Source organism: Bemisia tabaci, chromosome 2 (assembly GCF_918797505.1).
Source record: "Bemisia tabaci chromosome 2, PGI_BMITA_v3".
NCBI lineage: Eukaryota > Metazoa > Arthropoda > Insecta > Hemiptera > Aleyrodidae > Bemisia > Bemisia tabaci.
Genome location: NC_092794.1, coordinates 66,647,897 through 66,669,122, shown reverse-complemented (window position 1 = coordinate 66,669,122; position 21,226 = coordinate 66,647,897). Strand labels below are relative to the sequence as shown.

Sequence of the window (21,226 nt, the reverse complement as noted above, 5' to 3'; positions counted from 1 at the left end):
TTTTAATTCCTAACTGACTGATCTGATGTTTTTGTACGGCTCCCCGAACTAAATTTTGTTATGCACGTAAGCGCCTAAATCCCCAGAACTAACTATTAATTTTTGACCACGCAGGGTTTTGCCTCTTTGAGGTAGAGTCTGTCCTTCCTACGTCTAGATTCAAGTTTAAGATGTCAGCTGATATGAACAGAGTGAGTAGATCGATCAACAAATCGTTACAAAATGAACTTGATCGATAGATCCCTATCTTGGCAATGATATCTTTGGATCGAGGTCAATCGATAACGATTCATTAATCGATCCGTAGGAAACTCTATTTCAAGGCTTGCAACTGGGCTGTAATCGAAGCCGATGCATTTTGACTTGCTGGAGAGGAAAGGGGTCTTGCATCTGGACCGAGGAACAAGGGGTGGCAAAGTGCAACTTAAAACGGTATGTCCTATGTCTAGCAGTGCCCGCTGCCGAAGGAATTCCGCCTGAACATTCAAGGGTATACCTTCGTCGCCAGCCCAAATTCCTCAACTGCATCCCCTCTTCAATTATGCATTTCGTGATCAGCGCAGTGCAACAAAAAAGGGGGTAAAAAATGTCCCAGTCTTGAGATATAGTGTTTCTGGTGTGCTTCCTTATTGCATCTCCAAAAGTCCGAAAATAACCTCTGTTTTTCTTTATCGCACGCATTAATGTTTTGGGCTGGCCAATTATTTCAAAGAAAATACTGCCAGGAGTTTTTTTTGCCGCTTTGCAAGAAACGATGTCAAAAGTCTCCCAGGTCTGTAGAGAAGAGGGCTTTAGAGTATATTGAGCCGCTGAGTAAAAAAATTGTTTCAAATTATCATAATCGCTCTTCAGCTTTTCAAAAAGAAAAAGAAAATGTCAAAAAGAAAACCCTACACATTTTAAAGAGCTGCACTAGAAGGTAAGTAGTTTTCTTGGAAAACTGACGGAAGATAACTAAAAATCCGAGGTCACTTGCGGATTAAGCGGTCCCAACCATACCAGCAAAATTTACCAGCACCAGGAAAAGAAAGGAAGAAAATACTTGAAGATGTCATCATTTGCACTGCAACAGGAACAACCGCAAAATTTATTTAAAACTCATTTACCCGGGAAGTTTTTATTGCTTCGGATATCAAAACTTGGGCATCGCTGTTGTTTTTCTCATCACAGCGAGACCATCACACTCCACAGAGACGGCGGCAAAATACTCAGTTCATAACAGTAAAAAATAACAGCCAACATAAACGAAAACCAAAAATGTTTACAAGTGGGACACTCTCCAACGATAACGAACTGAGGGAAAATTACTCCGGCTCAAAAAAACAAGACGAGCAGAGTTAGTTGCATAAGCTAAGCACTGAAGGGACAGAAAGTTGTCATATCTTCAGGCATACACACCAAGAGCACAATGATGCTTAAGAGATATTTTTAAAATATTTCTGAAAACAATTTAACTGTTTCAGAACCTTTCTTCATAACGTGGAAAAAAATCAAAACCGCTCAAACACGACTTTGAAAACGTTTGAGGAGGTGAGGTTTGGTGAGGTTTATGCGTTTTTTAACTATTTTATAGTCATTTCTCAATAATTTCGAAACATTGTTATGAAAAGTCAAAAAATTGAAAGTTTTAAAATCATTTTGTATTCATTTTGAAAAAATTTGTAAAAAGTTTTTAAAAATCATTTTATAAATGTTTCTAAAATTACTTATTGATTAAATATTATTTATTTTAAAGTTTTGTAAAATTAGGGTTTTTTATACATTTTTAATAGCTTTATTTTTATTTTATTTTTTTTTTGTAAGAAAAATCCAAAACCCCTTTCTATTCAATTTCGGTTTCCACGAAGAATGTTTTAGTTGGTTTCTAAAATAACTTAAAAACATCAAGTGATTATCTCTTGAAAATGTTTGCCTCAAAGATCACAGTATAACAAACTTGTTTTTCGGTGTGCCATTAGAGGGTAGGGACGTTCCATACTTGCATTTTTCAAAAGTCACGTCGTGATAACTAACGCATGATAACCTTAATTAGACAACAATGTAATTAATGTTGGTGACAATTTCATCATCCGTATATTCCTGGGCTGACATAGAAAATCTAGAGCGAAATTGATGGAAACAAACGAAGCGAAGACTTTGCGGAGCAAGGCTGGAGGGGCGAGTGTTGAAAGATGGGCGGATGAGCAGATGAAGAGGTTAGGATAGGAAAAACAACAGTACTGAGGTTTATATCTGACAGTGTTGTCGAATAGATTTCGAGCGATTCGTATTTTACTACTCGGGTTCCTCCATTTTTTGTGGTTGAAAATAAGTTTCCATGGACTGAAGTTATCCATAAATGGCATCACTACCGTCGTCGGTACAAACACATTATTATGTAAAAGCGAGACGCACGAAAGATTAAAAAAAAAAAAAAAAAAAAAAAAAAAAAAAAAAAAAAAAAAAAAAAAAAATGCAAGTAATAACTAAATATAATAATGTAAATAGAGCGGAGTATCCAGGTGCAAAATATTTTTAAAATAGAAATGGCTCGAAAGTAGAGGGGTACTTTCATAAAATGCGGCGAAGTATTTTCGTGATTTTCGAGAAATTCTGAATTTTTTCGGAGGGAATGCCCAGGGGGATGAAATCTATTAGGTCTGAGTGGGAGTATCCTCTTGTTGGAAATTGAAGCCTGGGGATCCCTAGAAGAAGAAAAAAATGTACATTTTACTTTATAATATAAAGATACTTTTTAAGTATGTACACTTCAGTTATATCAAGTTAAAAACGGAGGCGTAAACATTATACTGCCTAAATCGCATTCTAATTTCTAAATTGTGAAACGTCTCATTGAACTTCGTCAATATGTTATCACATGCATTGTGCAGCGATTTGATATTTGGATTCTCTGCTGATACACAACCAATGACCAAAAATATTTATTTTCTAAACCGCCAAGTTGATTCAACCTCTAATCTCCAGCATGTACTTTAACATTTTAAATTCTTGAGATTTTAACGGATTTTCGGTAACAACTCTTAAAAGCTCATTCTCCTCTACACAGAGTGAGCGGAGGGATTTTTGCTGTAGTTGGCGACCCTGTCAAGTCTCAATCCGTATCAAAGAGCCTCGCTAATGAGCTCCCCGGGAGAGGAGAGGGAGGGGGGGGGGGAATATCCGGGCCCCGGCAACGGATTTATGTTCACTTATGATCCTCTTTGATCAGCGTGTGTACGATTCAGATTCGGAGTTGAAGTTGGCACAGGATTTTATTCACCCGTATTATTTGTGTTATCACTCTTCCCGCTTCTTGTTGTCTCAGCCGCTGTATTTGGGCTAATTTTTATTTTCATTTCTCGTCCGTCTTCAACACAATGAAAAGCTTCACATCGTCCGGCGGTTTCGCCGGTTCCGGAGTCTGCGGCACTCGAACCAGAGGCGTGGCGTGCTTTGCGATCCATCGATTGTTATGCCATTTAAACCTATTGTAAAGAATCGATCATTTAGGTGTTCGCTGCGAACACCCTGGTAATAGATCCTTTTCCATAGGTTTAAATGACATAACAATCGATATATCGCGAAGCACGCCACGCCACTGACTTGAACTGCTTCGGGCGCTTGGTCACTATGGTCGAAATTATTTTAAGTCCTTTGATTCGAAAAGATCGACAGTGCGAGGGAAAAAATGGATCCCTGATTTAACAATAAAATCGCTAAAAAAAAATATATCCTACGTGTTTCCAATGTAAAATTTACAATGGTGGAAAGGTAATTGAATCGGGGCGTGCGAAAACCGTTAATGTCCATTTTTCCAGTCTTCAGTTTTTTTGAGTTGATAATGCTTTTCGGAGTGGATGCAACCACAAAAATGGCGAACTCGTCTACCGGTTATCTCAATCCCAAAACGAGTACTATATGGTTGTATTTACAAGTATTATAAACTCAAAAAAAACTGAAGACTGAAAAAATGGACATTAGCGTTTTCCGCACGCTCCGATTCGATTTAACCACGGAGTGGTTAAAAAATAATTTTTTCTTTTGGTAAAATCTACATTGAAACATTAGTCTTTAGATTTTATCTACATTTCGGCAACAATTGGACCGCGTTAAACAGAAAGGAACCAAGCCACATCAGCTATTGCCAAATTTAATCGGGCAATTTAATTTTTTACATGAAAACGGTTGTGCGGATTTTTGTGCAAATTTCAGTGAATTAACTCCATGATACTAAGCAAATTCCTTAAAAATTTCAAAGGAATCCGCGCAGACGTTCTCTCGTAAAAAATGAAATCTCCATGTAAAATTTGGCAATAGCTGATGTGGCTTGGTTCCTTTCTGTTTAACGCGGTCCAATTATGGACCATAATTCATTAAAAAATGGCTATCCTCTATAATTCTGAACTTGGAAATCATCGATGATCTAAAAAATATTGACATTTCAAATTAAAGAGAGATGTCAAAAGATCATAGATCTTACAGTGCGCAAAAAATCTTAGATCTGAAGGTGCGTTTGGGCCTCCCAAAATCACCCTTCAACTTAAATTTGGATTATTTTCCAGGCTATGAACGAACTTACCGCTGGAAGTCGTGAAAGGTAGCTATTTGTGATGCGCTTTGGTCTATACACATTGCCAAGATCATAGACAAAAAACGACGATTTTTCCAAAACTTCGGGGGTGGGCTGAAGTTCCATTCTGGCGCACTTTTGAGAAAAACATTACAGTCTGGCGGTTAAACTCTGCAGGGTGGGACGTCCTGTTTCTTCTAGAGACCCCGTATTTACTATCTGAATAAATAATGTAATTAGGAGAGGCAAATGGACTGCATTTTGCAATTTGGAACTATAAATTCTGGCTCTTCTGGAAAAACACTTATGTGCATAGGGGAAGTAACGGCACATACGTTGTTTTTAAACCAGGCTAAAATTTATAGTTCCAAATTGCAAAATGAAGTTCAAATGTGAAGTTCAGACGTCAACGCTACTTTTCACTGCCATGAATGAGGAGCAATACAAATCGCCAAATGATGAATATCAAAATGTCACGATGAGCAGTTTGCTAATCGTTTACAGATTATATTAAATATGCTGTCAATGAGGTGTCGCTCGGATTCGGGAGAAAAGTTAAAAAAGAGAACCAAAGACATCTATCTTACCTTCGGCTGTGCTACTCACATAGTGCTTGAAGCACCATTACGAATAAGACAAACGGAAACAAACATTATATGGAAATAGAGGAAGAGAAAGGATGCGCGTTTACGACGGCGCAGAGATACAACTATACGTACTTGATGGACGTCCGTGCTGCGTCTGAAAAATTGAAGGCGCGATGACGCGAAGCGTGAGCTCTCAATGCTCTGTTATATGCTGTCAATGAGGTGTCGCTCGGATTCGGGAGAAAAGTTAAAAAAGAGACCGGAAGACATCTTCCTTACCTTCGGCTGTGTTACTAACTTAGTGCTTGAAGCACCATTACGAATAAGACAAACGGAAACAAACATCATAAGGAAATAGAGGAAGAGAAAGGATGCGCGTTTACGACGGCGCAGAGATACAACTATACGTACTTGATGGACGTCCGTGCTGCGTCTGAAAAATTGAAGGCGCGATGACACGAAGCGTGACAACGAAGTCTTATTTTGATACGGAAAACATGCCCCTGCAGCCCGGCATCTTAGCCTATGTCACAAGATCAAACCGTGCTATCTATAAGACGTATTTTTGCCAAACAAAACTATGTGCACTATGACGTGAGCCCTGTTTGCATACAATCTTACGGGTCTTAGGGATCATATCTCAATACACTTGAATCCGTTTGGCAGAAATACGTCCAATATATCATAATCTGGTGTTGTGATTGGTTTATTCGATAACTTGGATCAATCACAGCATTTTATCTTGATATACAGATGGCACGGTTTGATCGTTTGGAATTAGCACTAGAACTTAGGACAGTCCATACGTTTTTTCATTACAGTGGGCCGCCTGCGGCCTGAGTCCCAAAATTTTCATTATTTGTCCCAGTTCGATCTGTCATTTTGCAAGGCGATTTTCATAGATTTGCGGCTATCGACAAAAAACTGGTCTTAAGATGAGACAGCTCTCTCACGAGGGCCTCAAAGTGCGTGAAGCGCCCGCTGGGGGTTGGATTGCGTAGCGGCCGGGGTTAAGTAGTATACTACCGTGGTAGCGAGGAAAGCCGTAAGTGCTATCTCAAAATAACGCAAAAGTTAAACGGGTTCGTGTACGATACAGTAGCGGCTCCCATTCTTGTTGGAGATCTCTATAGGCTTGACGGGGTCGCTACCGCTCCTAGTAATGTTCTGCATGTTTTCGTGGTTGCGTTTTGGACAACAAACAAACGCATTTTCAGGTTAGAAATTAGCAGAAAAGGGAGGCACTTTACATGAAAGCACTGTTTTCATCGGCTCTCTGGAGAAATGATGTCTTTTACTGCTGTCTTGCCTGAAATTGCGTCATTTTTTGCGCCCTTGCGGCTCTCTCACATGTCGCGAATTCATACAATTAAGATGAATTTTACTCAGGTCGGACTGGCTCTCATCTGAGTGCGTAGAACCTTGCCTGGTTAAAAGGGCGTAATGTGATATTCTCAGTCTAAGCTCACGCTTCGCGTCATCGCGCCTTCAATTTCTCAGATACGGCACTGACGTTCATCAAGTACGAATAGTTGTACCTCTGCGCCGTCGTAAACGCGCATCCTTTCTCTCCCTCGATTTCCATATTGTGTTTGTTTCCGTTTGTCTTATTCGTAATGGTGCTTCAGGCACTATGTGAGTAATACAGCCGAAGGTAAGAGAGATGTCTTTGGGCCTCTTTTTTTAACTTTTCTCCCGAATCCGAGCGACACCTCATTGACAGCATATAACAGAGCATTGAGAGCTCACGCTTCGCGTCATCGCGCCTTCAATTTTTCAGACGCAGCACGGACGTCCATCAAGTACGTATAGTTGTATCTCTGCGCCGTCGTAAACGCGCATCTTTTCTCTTCCTCTATTTCCATACTGTGTTTGTATCCGTTAGTCTGATTCGGAATGGTTCTTCAAACTAGGATCATACGGATTGCGAGTTCACGACTCACGCCATCGCGTTTTACATTATCCTTTACAGTTTTACGTTTATCACATTTACATTTTCAGCACTGTAGGCCTTAGGACCGTGGCCCTTCTCCGAGTCGATGACCGCTGGACTCAGCGGCAACCATGGATTTCTGTCTCAGCTCACACTCTTTCTTGGGCAGCCTTGATTGGCTATTATTCCTTTATCTGAATGTCATCTTCGAGGCCCCTCCGCTCATCCCGTCGTATGAGCTTCTTAACGCCGAGTTACTGCCTCGCCTTGCTTCCCGGGAGTTACAAGCTCGTCACGACCCAATCGGAGACACGATCTTCGGATCCGGAAATTGTTATTGTTCGCCGAGGTGACGTATCTAGGATTTCCTCCGCGGCCTAACCGTATCCTTCCTTCCTTTCCTTCGCTCCCGGGAGAGGAGGTATCCGTACGCTTAATTTGTAAGCCAATAGTGCGGTGCTAAGGTAAAACGCCGTATGAACATTCGAGAGTTGCCAAATTTCCTCCGATAAAATGTTTATTTTTGAGGAAAGTTACCATCATTTTTCCTTGAAATTTTTACAGTATTTGGATCCAATTGCGAACGAAATTCTTTGAAAAATCGGAAGAAAATGTTTATAAATATTCTCGGAAGTTCGTGATTTATCAAAGGAAATTTGGCAACGCCTAAAGGCTTATGCCGCGTTTCTCCTTAGTACAGCGAAATAGGGCTATTTGCTGAATTTATTCTTCAATGGCCGAGGGATAACACCATCAGACATATTGCAGCCCGCCAACGCAACGAGCACCGCAATTTGCATCCGTTCAAGGCGTTCTCAGCAGAAACCGCGTATCTATATGAGTTCTCCATTGGAGTTGCGTTGCTCCTCTATAGGTACTTGAAGAGTAAGATTCTTCATTTCAAAGACGAAGAAATGTATATTCACTCCAAGGTTGCAAAATCCGCTCATGGAATCCTATTTCTCATGTGAGAATGACAGCGCAAGTTCTGTCCAAAATTTTGCCTTATTTTGATAATATTCCACGGTAAAATCTGAGAAATTTTCAACAAGAAATTTTGAATAATTTTCAAAAGAAAATTAAGATATGAAAGGAAATTCGGCGACGTTGAAATGTAGTTACGTTCTTTCATCTGAAAAAACGACGAATCACTCTAGAAATTGCGTTACTGCGTTATTCTTACTTGGACTGAATTCAAGACATGGTCCATGGATAGCACATGATAACTGGAGCAAAGTTCCTGGCAATTTCAAATAAAAAAGCCGCTCATAAAATACGTAACGTTTAAGGAATGGATGAGGTATCGGAGTCTGCGTTGCGGGTGCGTCACATGAAGGAGGGCGTTATCAGGGTTCCGGCACGAAAAGCCAAAATGAGCTTAAGCGCTGATTTTTCGAAAATCTATGATGAAAAATTGACGCAATATAGCATTATTTTTCATCCAAAATTAATTAAAACATTTTAATGGAAGTTGAGAGGGACTGAGAAAATCGTTACGTAAAAATTCTAAGGGGGCTGTGGATCTGTGTTACGGATGCATAACGAGGGAGAAGGGGGAGTAAAAAAAAGTATAATTTCAACGGTACATATTTTGGCGCGGAAACCAGAAATCTGTGAAAAGAGAAAGGTCTACAAAATAATTCAAGGCTAGACAAGAACCGCCATAATGTCCAAATAATCACCCAATCGATTCTTTTTATCCATTGACCAGCCAGGTACCTGATTTTCCAGGACGTTACCAACATTTTCCATAATAATAACTTGACTTCATTTTGCAGTTAGGATCTACAATTTCTGGCTCATCCATAAAAACACTTATGCACATGGGGAAACTAACGGTCCATACGTTGTTTTTAAACTGAGCCAGAAATTTTAGTTCCGAATTGCAAAATTTAGTCAAATTGTTATTCAGCATATGCCAATTATATGCCATACCACGCTACGCTGGTAACAAGAATAACATGTGATTCCTCGTGAAGATAAACGACGATTTATCCTTTTTACAATTGGACGTATTTGTACCGAACAGAACTATGTGCATCATGACGTGAGCCCTGTTATGCACATATCCTTATGAGTCTCAGGGCTCATGTCTTAATGCACATAATTCTGTTTGGCAGAAGTAGGTCCACTTGCCTTTCTGTGCTTTTAGTTTAATGGTCTGCGTATTTTTGAACGTCAATTTTTAAGTACATCAATGCACATAACCTGAAATTTACAAGTATATCCGTCTACGGTGAACAGTAATAATCAGTGGATGCGACTCTGAGTGTCCCATCAGAGCGACTTCTGACCAAAGACTAAAATGGACATGGGACATCGGAGCGATGCTTGGAATTTAATAGACCGCTGATGGCTCGCACATTCCCGGTTCTGATGATTTATCATTTCTCTAATTGGTCCGAGGCTCTTTCAGCAAGTCCTTTCTTCCAACAAGTGTGGCAATTTCTTGTGTTATTGTTTCAACGAAAAAATCTGAGATATACAAGAGAGACGGTAATTAGAAAATACTGCAAAAGTCGTCTGGATGAGCTCTCATTCTGCATTTACAGTGACCTGTGACCCTTTATGACTGATGGATTACGGGTTGGTCAACTCTAGCTGCGATGCGAGTTTTACCTGTTGTTTTAAAACGATGATTTTAAAAATTTACTTGAAAATGTTGGACCGTTTGTTGGACGTTTTGTGTGTGATTGCGACTTACTTAGTTGTAAAATAATCTGAGTAAAAATTGATGACTAGACGATGTGGTATGTGGTTTGGCTGATTTTGCTCAAATACTCTGATTAATGATGAAATTTGCGCTGTATTTATGGTGAAGGAATTACTTGCAATACTGCTGATAAACTGCCACATGTTTAGTACCTTAAAATAACTGAAAGCTGACCTCCAAACGAGACTTTCGAGGAATTTTCCGGACTTGATCAGTATTTTATATTGTGCGGTCCGCAGTTGTTCCATTTTCTAGGATTCTTGGGAATGGATGATCAAATTTTTACGATGTAATGTCGAAAGGAATTTTCAGTAGCGATGCAATATAATTGGCACAATCAATACGTTATTGTAGTTCCAATAGCATCGTAGTCTTCCATGAGGCAAAATAAAGTTCAGCTTATGTACCATCCTCCGAACTGTATTTTCAGAGCAAAGAAAATCAGCTAAACAGTGAACGGATTTATCCAAAAGAAACCTAACTGCATTTCATGTTTCCAGAATTCCTCCCATGTTTTTCCCCCTCTCTCTCTTTAAAATAAGCAATTTAACATGCATGTTAAGCCTTCCCTTAAAGTTCCCCGAAATTCTGGAGAATTTCAAAATTTCAAGGCGGAGTGCTGCTTGGCTTTTTGCCAAAAAGTGACCAATTAGACGAAATTATACAGCGTTTAATGTAGTTAGGCTGCTCCTGATCTAGGTTGTTCCAGTCGATCCACGATCGTAACACTATACACTGGAAAAAAACACATTGGATCTAGAGTCCAGACTCTTAAAAACATCGACAAGAAAAAATACTCTTGATTCGATCAGATTTAAGCTTAAATCAAGAACCAAGCCTCTTAATTTGATCGGATTTCCTTTTGATTTAAGCTTAATTCTGATTGAATTAAGAGTCCTTTTTCTTGTCAATGTTTTCAAGAGTCTAGACTCTAGATCCAATGTGTTTTTTTTTTTCCAGTGTACTTTTGGGGCGTGTTTAGTGATTTTATGAGGGAGAAATAAAAACCGGCATATTTGGCATCGATGGAGCTGTGAAATTTATTAATGGACACACCTTTGACGGTGATACACCAGATTGATTTATGAAGAATTATCGACAAGCGCGAAATCCGCATCCAGGATGTTGATAAATAGAATTGGTATCTACACCTCCAATAATATAATTACTTCCCCAACATCAAACCCGGAATAATTTATTGTATTAACAATGGGATTTCGTATAGCTATCAGTTTTGGCGCTAAAGCTGCCTGAAAAAAAAGCTCCTGCGTTTTCTCGCTCACACCATTTTATGAACTTTTCCATTCGCGAGTTGCCAGATTTCGCATAAGATCCGATTAGTATTCGAGTTACATGCTGATTCTTTCAGGAAACTTGACATCGTTTCTCCTTTTCTTTTGAGGTTATTTATCAGAATGCGGCCCGAGGGTGCGTCAAAATTATTTCCCCTAAATTAAATTTAACGGAGATGATCAAATTTATTCAGCACTTCAAAGCTAATAAATTAGGAAAACGGCACTTTTCTAGCGCATACGAACTTATTAAGGAAGCGATCAGGTTAGTCTTAGGATAAATTATTCGCGATGAAAACTGTTTTTCCGAATAGAATCGTGGGACTGAGATACTTTTTAAGCTCGGACTCGGTTTTTTATTAATATTATTATTATTATTCAATGTTAGTTACTTATAAAGTAATGTAAACCATTTCATTACGTTTTACAAATAAAGATTTTTCAACATATAACAGAGTAATTCGTTATTTTCTTAGCCTACGCCTAAGTTGTGATTAAAGAAATTTTCCTCCTTTAAATTGTATGGGGAACTTCATTTCCGCCAAACGTTTTAATTTCATCACTCTCAAAGACGATCATCGATTTATTAGTAATCATTTCTTCAGCTTCAAACTTTTAAAATACATCTCCGCCGCAGGAACCTGTAAGAATTAAAAAACAAATTCATGATTTGTTATTCGTCACAATGCGTTGTAAGTAGTGCATTGCATAACTAGACCCTTTACTTTTTTCACCACACTAATTTCTGTGGTAAAATCGATGTCCGCTCTGGTTGCGCCTAATTTTTTGACGTTTATATGTATGATATTGCATGATTGAGGTTATGAAAATATTGATCAGGTCTGCTAAAAGTCAGGAGGATATTTTTACCAAGCGACATCCTGGCAAAGGCAACTGCCCGCGCGTCCTTTCCATAAGAGCCAATCAAATAAAGCAGTTATACGAGTAGAAGATAGCCTACGTTTCTGTCATCGATTAAGATGACATGTTGTTATTACATGGTTTGCCTTGAGCAGGACAATTCTGGAAACTTGTATCATTTCATGTCATCCAATCCGTCGTCGTGAGTAATCAGTGATCAGTAATCAGGAACGCATACTCGGACTCACGCTCAGAGGCGGATCCATCAATTTGGCAACACCGGGTTTCCTCCATTTAAACCTATGTTAAATAATCGATTTTTGTCGGAGTTCCTGGCCCCTCCACGAATCGATACATTTCCATACGTTTAAATGAAGAAAAAGAATGATGTCAATTTGCTGGGTCCGCCCATGCTCACGCTTCTGAAATTTGACGAAGTGCGACAGCTTTTTTTTGTAATTATTTACTTCAGTCAATACTGCTGTGCTAAGGAAGAACGCCGAATGAACCTTTAGCCGTTGCTAAACTTCCTTTTTCAAAATACGAGTGCACTGGAAAAGCAGTGAATATTTTTCTTCCGATTTTTCAGACAATATTATACGCACTTTAACCCATTGACTTATGATTTAATTTGACCCTGCCGGGCCAGGAATTACGATTTTATTTGGCGAAAATCAGCAACTTTGAACACTTCAAAATAATCCAGAAATTATTTCTCAAAGGGTGCAAATTGACAAAATAAGCATTCACAATACAACGTTTGAGAAAAATGGTCAAAACTTGGAACACAATGATTTTTTTATGTGGTTTATAGCTGTCAAAATCGCAAAAATCGCAAGATCAGCGAAAATCAGAAAATTTTGAGGTTATTTCATGTGCAAACGCACAGTAATATGAAAATACCGCAACAAAACAAGAAATTACCGTACACAATAAGTCATAGGGTGGCCACACTACTCATATAAACATTGATGAGAACGCAATCTACCGGAGAATTGCCGAAATAACGCGAACAATCAGCGGACGGCTCTGAGCCGTCATTGCAGAGCTGGCCCAGCGCTGCGATGACGGCTGGGAGCCGTCATTGTAAGTCAATGGGTTAATCTAAAATATCTGAAAATCCAAGGAAAAATATACATAACTTCCCTCCAAAAGGAACATTTCATCCAGGAAAATTTTTTAACTCTCAAATGTTCATACGGCGTTTATCCGACGCTAAACCTAACGAAGCACCTATTTTGGCAGTCTTCCTTTCGTCAAATAATTTAAATTGCTCATAACCACTTGAGAAAAGACAGGTTAAAACGCTTGGAATAGGTAATAAATTACTTTCGGCAGTTTTAAATAGTATAATCGGGAAAACTAAGCATTTATGGCCCTTTATGAAGAGCAATTTAAGGGTTTCATGTGAGGTATAAAAGACGCTTAAAATGGGTTGTGCAGCTTCGTTTTTCCCCTAATTAAAAAAAGTATCCCACAAGTGCTTATTTTCATAATTTTTCCTCTTCAGCAATCGGTATATGTTCAAGTTCCCTTTCTTAAAAGTCTTTTTTTGGAATTTTTCTGTTTTGAGTAAATAACTAACAATTTTGTAAAAAGGAAATTCACAGTAAAAAATTCCTCATAAGGGATTCTCAAGTTTCAAAAATCTCGCCACCGCAAAAATGAAGATTGATCATTTTTCTGTGAGAGGAAAGTTTTATATAGGTCACATTAGATACCTGTACGCTGAGCCTTTCCGATCACACACGTCGTGTTTATGATAAGAAATTTTGACAACAAAATAAAAATAAAATAAAAAAATCAGTACCTCTACTCTTAAAAAGTACTTTGAATTTTTGAATGACTACAAATTCTGAGTCAGCTCGAGTATTCTTCTGGTTAAGTAGACCATTTATTCTTTCGGATGTAGTTTTTTTCTACTTCTTGTTGAAATTTGCACGTGAAGAGATTAATTCTTTTCATGGTGAGGGTGAGAGGCTTCACAGTTTTGTCGAGCTTAAATGGTGCTTTTTCTATTTTTAGATTATGACAAGGGTAAATATTAGTTTGACCTATTCTTTGCGCTCGCATCAGAGAATCAACGAATGGACATATTTCATTATCTCTTCGCTAACCAAAGTCTTTGATTCCTCTGAAATAAATTGAACAAATGTAACCTCATTTTGATAGACTTAGTCTCATTGGAAAAAGGCAGTAAAGAAATGTGTTCCTTTTACTAAGCATAAATGGATAATAATTAAATTAAGAATAAATAATGTTTTAAAATTTGTTTTATTTATTTTTCTCATTGAAATTTTTGTAGTTTTAAATTACAATAAATATTTATAAAACAAAAGATAAACATGTACATCAACACATTTTTTTTTTAATTTTGAGATAGAAAGGTTTTGAATAAGTACATTGAAACTTTACAAGTAAAATAGAACCTTGCTCATCGAGGAGCGATCCTCTGCTGTACGATGACCAAAAAAAAATTAAAATTTTAGTTTCTCAAAAAATGCTCTACGACCTTAAAATGATTAAATCAACTGCCTCTACCGTTAATATATCATTCTCTAGATGACGTAAAATTAACAGCGAGGGCAGTTGAAACAAACTTTTTAAGGACGTCACACATTTTTTGAACAATCTGTCTGTTAATGGGACATTCTAATTTTTTTTTTTTCGGTGATGGTAAAAATAGCGGTATGATGGGCATGACGTTCACAGATTCATACATACTACTAACAGTAGTACATTTTTCTATTATTTTATTTACATATTTTTATAACGGTTTATACATTTGTCTATTTAAATTTGCTAGGTCTTTATACAAACATTTACAACATTATTGTCAACAAGTATAAGAAAAAAAGGAAAGCTGTAGACATAAACACCTCGGTGGAAAATAATTCAGCCTTTTCTTCTTCTTTTTTGTAAGATTGTAAAAAAGGATCAAAAATGCCTTTTCAAAACGATTGGTGCAGACATTACTCATTAAGATGAAATTTTCGCTAATACTCATTGCTTGCCTTTACACAACAGAGGTCTCCCAACTTTTAAGAGTATCAGGACCATGGGATGTAATTACTGACTACTTGATTCGGGTGACCGTGTCGGTAGATTTTTTGAAATGTTTTTTTTCCCAAAGTTATGCTATTTGCGAATTTTGCCCCTATAAATGAGCATTTACTTGGACGCCAAAAAGAAAAGAAAATAAAAAAAAGTGGTTTTACTTAGGTAACGAATAAATTTTTACAGAACTCAAAGTAAGTGAAATGACCGTTTCTTTGACTAGAGTTTCCGATGGTAAATATTAAATTTAGAGGAGGAACTTTTATTTTAGAGCCACTGCAGAGAGAGGGAGGTTTTTGAGTGCCAAAATATGAATATTCATCATTCTCTAATCAAAAAGAAACTCATAAAAATTTTTGAAACATCGAAGTCCGGATTGCACACGCAAATCATGACTGATCATTGATTTAATAAAGATGCCGACTTCTCAAACGCACTTGAGACTGATAAGATAGTAAAACTTGATTCCGCAATTAGTAATATGATTGTAAACAGTGATTTAACTTTAAGTATAGAGCAACATAATCTAGTCGGTGGAATAACAAGAGAAATATATTTCTTGATGACTTGTTTTCATTGAGAGTTGAATGAGTAAACACTTATTTTTACGTTTAATGATGAACGATTACGTTTTCGTTTTCGAAGAAACATTGAATGCTCCGCGGTATCCTTTATGAGTCCGCAGATTTTAAAAGTTATTTTTCTCATTTTTCCGGAGACAAACGTAAACGATTTTGATTCTGAAAGCGGTATCTTTTCCCGCGAGGTTGTTTACAAGCACGGCTTGGAATAATCTGACTTGGCGAAGTCAGAGTCCTGTCTTCCGTAATCTAAAAATTACACTTATTCTTTGGTTACAACATTGAAAGACGAGAAAATAAAATAAAATAAAACATGGAAAATTACAAATAATATGTACACTTCGTTAACGAAAGATTTCGACAGCCAAGTTTTTTTCTTTAATACATGCATATAATTACATAACGCGCTAGTTTACCCTTCCGGGAATGACTCAAGAATGCAACAGATTAAAATTACAAACAAAAGGAGAGAAACAAATATATAAATTTTAAACACTTATGATCTAACTTTGATTCGTTTGGGGTTGAAGTCTCGATTAAATTATTGATTCATTAGTTTGTATCTGTTTATTTTTTGAGGCTTCTTTGGTCGGACAGCACAACCTAGGATCAAAAAGATGCACTGGCGCATCAAAACCCAACCTCGCTCACAAATGCATGTTTCACATCACCATGAAAGATCCTTTTTGTAAGGATTAAATTTTCACTTGCCATTTTTGCAATAAATCCATAAATGTGAATTTTGAATTTTTGAGTGTCTTGTGATTACATTGACGCTCCTGCGACCTTCGAGTTAAGAAAGCGTATACATTAAAAAAGTAATCGAAAGAACTTGCGCTGATGAAATACAACAGAGAGAGAAAACTCAATAAAACTCACTTATATCCTCTGATTTTAAATCATTTTAAAAAAACTCGTTACTGAGAAATTTTTAGAAACAAATTGGAGCGTTGAGATTTAGGAGAAGATAAACTGCAATCGTTACACTCAAAGTCTAGATACGTATAATAAAAACAATGGAAGAATTTTATCGAAACAAGAAGAAGCAGTACGTTTGTTGAGTATTGCCGACCGTTGTGAAACTATCGCTATTTTAAAGTAAAGTTGGCAGAGACGTTTAGAGATCGGTGAAAATGTATTAATATGCGCTTCAGTTTTAAAATATACCATATAAAGTCGATGTCTCACCCCTGGTAGCACCATTTTTCTCCACAAAATGTTTAAGGTAAAATAGCCCAAACCTATTTTTCAAACATATCTTGAGTTTCTTTTCGAAAGATCAAAATCAATCGTTTTAGAATAAACTTATAACTTGTGCTACTAGAGGCCGAGGGGGTTGATACTCCTCCTCTGATTAAAAGCAAAAGCGGATCCAGCAATTTGGCAACACCAGACCTATGCCAAATAATCGATTCTTGTCGCAGCACCTAGCCCCTCCAAGAATCGATACATTTCCATGTATTTACATGGGAAAATGACAATATTGGCAAGTTGCTGGATCCGCCAACGCTGATAAGCTAAAGTATTCTGAGCGTGTGGCGATGGGTAGGCGAGCAGCCCGCTTTAACGAGTGAATCTTATGCTTTTCAAGCTAACCAAAGGTCAAGCCCGCTGGGCACTGTCGAGGGGTTTCTGTAACGACTCCGAGACGGCGGGTGACTCCGAGGAACTGGACGACGCACTCGTGGAGACGGGAACTCCGAAGGCGGGTGCACCAGCGCCATCTGCCGACGCGGTGTGCGCGGCGGCCAGCGCGGCAGCCACCGACGACAACGGCGGGTTACTGCTGCCCGGCGGGAACCCGCCGAAAGTCTTGGAGTAGTTCTCGAGGAGCGCTTGGTGCTCGCTCGAACTGCCGGGTATGTGCGAACCGTAGAAACTCCTGTAGAAATCCGCGTGCCGAATGAAGCACGAGGGGTGCGGAGCTTGCTGGGGGAGGACTCCCCGGAAAGGCGTTTTGCCGGACGAGTCCTTGCTGGCCATGTCGGCGAGGGACCAGATCCTGGGCTTGGTTACGTTGCTGGGGGGCGGGGAGCTTTGGAACCTGGAGTGGGGGTGCGGCGGGAGGCCGTGGTAGGCGGGGTGCAGGAACGGGGGTGCGCCCCGGTCGTAGAGGCATTCCGGGGTTCCGGGCCGGGACTCGCTCCACTCGGAGCCGGTGTCTCCGGTCCCGCCGCCCGGACGCTCCAGGAGCTCCAGCCTCTGGTTCGCCGACCGCTCGCCGTCGCCGTCGCCATCTTCGCTTGAGCCCGTACCTGAGTCTTTGGAATCTGCAATCACAAGAACAAAACATTTCCTTAGTAAATTTTACTCGACATCCCCGAGTCACAGCTTGAAAAACTGCGTTCACTGAAAAAAAAACTCCGGCCGTGGAAGCTGTACTTACGGGCTATAGAGACATACCGTCCGCGTCCCGAGCACAGAGGCTGAAAGTTCCGGGCGTAGCACCCGGAGCAATCGAAACTACGGCTTCAGCACCCGGAACTTTCGGCCTGTGTGCCCGGAACGGACGGTATAGCCATACAGCCCGAAACAGACGCTATGACTATATAGCCCGTAATTTTTTTTTTCAGTGTACGTGAAAACATCGTAAAGACTTTGATAAGTGCATCCTCGGTACGTAATACTACATGTAGTTTAGCTTAGTACGATTACAAAAAAGAGGGAGAGTGTTGCATACTCCACAAAATGAAGGCGAAATTCCGGTAACAACAAAGAGTAGCAATGATTGCTTACTCTGCATGAAGTATATGCCAATAAGTGAAATAAAAGCCAAAAATTGAGTCTTTGGTCAATTCTTTTTAACCCCAAACATGACGGAAGCACGAGTCTTATTATTTATAACGACAGATATAAGTAGGGAGCGGTGCGTCGTTCGTCGTAAAAAAAAGCAAGGGAATAAAACAAACAAACAAAATGCTCGAATAACAAAAGAGATAAGTAAAATCAGCTCAACTGATTACGCCGAGGGTGACTGGTGGGTGGTGGATGGGTGATGATGATGCCGATGAATAATGGATGCCGGGAACGCGGTCCCGCGCCCGCCGGTTTTTGGTTAAGTCCGAACACGTGCCCGGGTGACTTAAAAACTCCGCCCAAGTTGTTGGTTGTAGCGCGATATCAGAAAACGCCAAAGCTCTGAATATAATCGTCCGATTCAAGTGAGTCAGTCACACCCCCGAGTGAGGGTCGGGAGCCTTTTTCCGCGAGGAACGCCGTATGAACCTTTGGCCGTTGCCGAATTTCCTCCCATAAAATACGAATTTTCCGGGAGACTTGGCATCATACGCCTTCCAATTTTCCGGAGGATTTCATACACAATTCGATCCAAAGTATTTGAGAAGTTCAACAAAAAAATTTCTTAACTTTCCGCCGAAAATGAAGATTTTATCGTAGGAAATTTGACAACCTGCGAGTGTTGATGGGACGTTTTTGCTTAGCGCGGCCGTTTTCCCCCGTCACAAATGCGACGTCGGGCGCGGGGTGCGGGGGAGTCAATTAAGCCCTCATCACTTTGTGAGGGACCGAGTCAAAAAATAAATCCTTTTGCCCTCGCTCCGTTCCAAATTATTTTCCGACGGTTAAAAAAGACGAGCAGGAATTCGGTTGCCACAGCCAGCCTGGGAAAATCACCAATTTCCTCCCCAGGAAAATTCCGTCGGTCTTCATTATTAACCACGAAGGGTGGACGTGACGTCGCGCAGATCCCTCCGATGTAACCAGTGGCGATTTTTGAAAGTTGGAAACACTGTTCCTCTTCCATTTGAATGTATGTTAAAGAATCGATTCTTGGTCTTGGTAAAAATCGATATTTTTAATGGATTTAAATGGAAAAAGAACAGTGTTGGCAACTTGCAAAATGGCGACTGAATTTAATCGATACGGAGATCTTTCTACAAGTGTCCCCGCACAAGTACCTCCTTTTTTTTAGTGAACCATATTCGGACTTTTTGCAATTTGGAACTATAGATTCTAGCCTGGTTTCAAAACAACTTATGTACCATCAGTTTCCCTATGCACTTAAGTGTTTTTCCAGAAGAGCCAGAATTTAAAGTTCCGAATCGCAAAATGCAGTCCATTTGGACTATTCATGCTAAAAGGAACTATTTACATTGGGTTTCCGTTCAATGTGGCCAGCTATTCTCTGAGTTTTGTTCCATCTCTTATCACTTACGTAATAATGGCAATTTTAAAATTACAAACAGCGAAAGAGACAGCGAATGATCAATGTCAATTATTTTCATATTTGTCGATCAGAATTTTAATTTAAGTCATGAGAGACCTCTTTCTACTCAGGTCTCAGAATAATCATGCTGTATTTACACGGAGTCAAAGAGTCGTGGTTTTATGAATAATTGAATTTAAATAGGAATAAATACGTAACTAGAAAGCTAGTACTGACTTTAAAACGGAACCAATTTGGAGCAACGAGGGTGTGCTCGGTGCCCGTATCGTCCAATTTTAAAAATATAAAAATCCCACGTTTGAATGCGTGCGCAGTAGCAGTAAGTCACCACAGACGCGACTCTAATAAGGAAACCCCTCTTTTTTATATGGTTCACTTTCTTTGATCATGCTTTTTATATTCATACAATGAAAAATGAAACCGTAAGTCTGACCAAGATCAGGAACGAGAAATCGGAACTGCTCGGAATTTGCATACATGCGCCAACTCCGGTGTTGGCTTGGACGAGTAATTCGCGATTGTTCATAAGGATATGAGCTTTTGGATATCGCCGCATTGGCAACAGTGGCCACCCTGGAGTTAAATGTACTATTCAATCAAGACCGGGTTAACATACGCGAACACCTTGTAGTACACATACAAATAAGTAATAGCCTTCTCTGGGCAACTTTTTGTCCAAAGCGTGGGTAAGATTTTATTATTCTCCTCTTTCAGCCCTGTGAGCGTTCTCCTAACAGCATTAGCCAAGTTAAGACGCAAACTCAAACAAATGCAACTTTTACATGTTACTTCTGAACCCTAATAGGTATACTATTTGTATTAATGGAAATGAGGTATCGTCGTAACAAATTATTTGCGCTTTCTCAAAAATTGAGTGAATTCATTCTTTTAAACTGATTGTGACTTACTTTTTGACTTTTTGAACGGAGTGGAGGGAAAGTTTAGTTTTCATGTACATTTTTGGTAAATTTTGAAGAGTGGAGGGTGTAGGATTATCAAGAAAGGCACTGATCTAATCACTCAATATAAACAAACGATTTTACTTTTTCTCTTTAAAGTAGATTATAAATAGTTCATGATTTTTATCCAAGAAAAAATATGACGTTACTATTATTTTAATCCAGGGAATTTCACTCTCAAGTTCCATTAAAACTTAAAATATTTGAAATAAAGGTAGTGCAAAAATAGTTATTCATCGAAAACCACGTTTTATTCGTGGTTGTAAAGAGCAATAGTTATACTCAAATTGAGTGAACTCTTAAAGCAATTCCCGAAGTTTGAGTGTGAAAGAACAACATTGTAACTAGATTGATTTTAAGTTTTAACCTCTTTCATTTGTACAACTGTTCGGTGTGAATAACTTCAGAAACGCGCTCCAGGGCAAGCAATCACAAAATTGGAAATCCTACGATGACAGCTTGTCCTAAGATAACCGCTACTTTATCATAAATCGGATTAAGCGTCTTA

At 39.0% G+C, this 21,226-nt stretch overlaps 1 protein-coding gene across 2 annotated transcripts in view; it reads right to left on the bottom strand.

Moving 5' to 3' along the window:
• Window positions 1–14,190: 14,190 nt before the first annotated feature.
• The window catches only part of mirr (iroquois-class homeodomain protein mirror), a 96,100-nt gene continuing 89,064 nt past the window's right edge, over window positions 14,191–21,226 (bottom strand). For both annotated transcript variants that reach the window (XM_072296112.1, XM_019055437.2), the window contains exon 5: window positions 14,191–17,843. In XM_072296112.1, coding sequence (XP_072152213.1) covers window positions 17,176–17,843 — 668 coding nt within the window. In that variant the 3' untranslated portion in view covers window positions 14,191–17,175. The remainder of the gene's footprint in view (window positions 17,844–21,226) is intronic.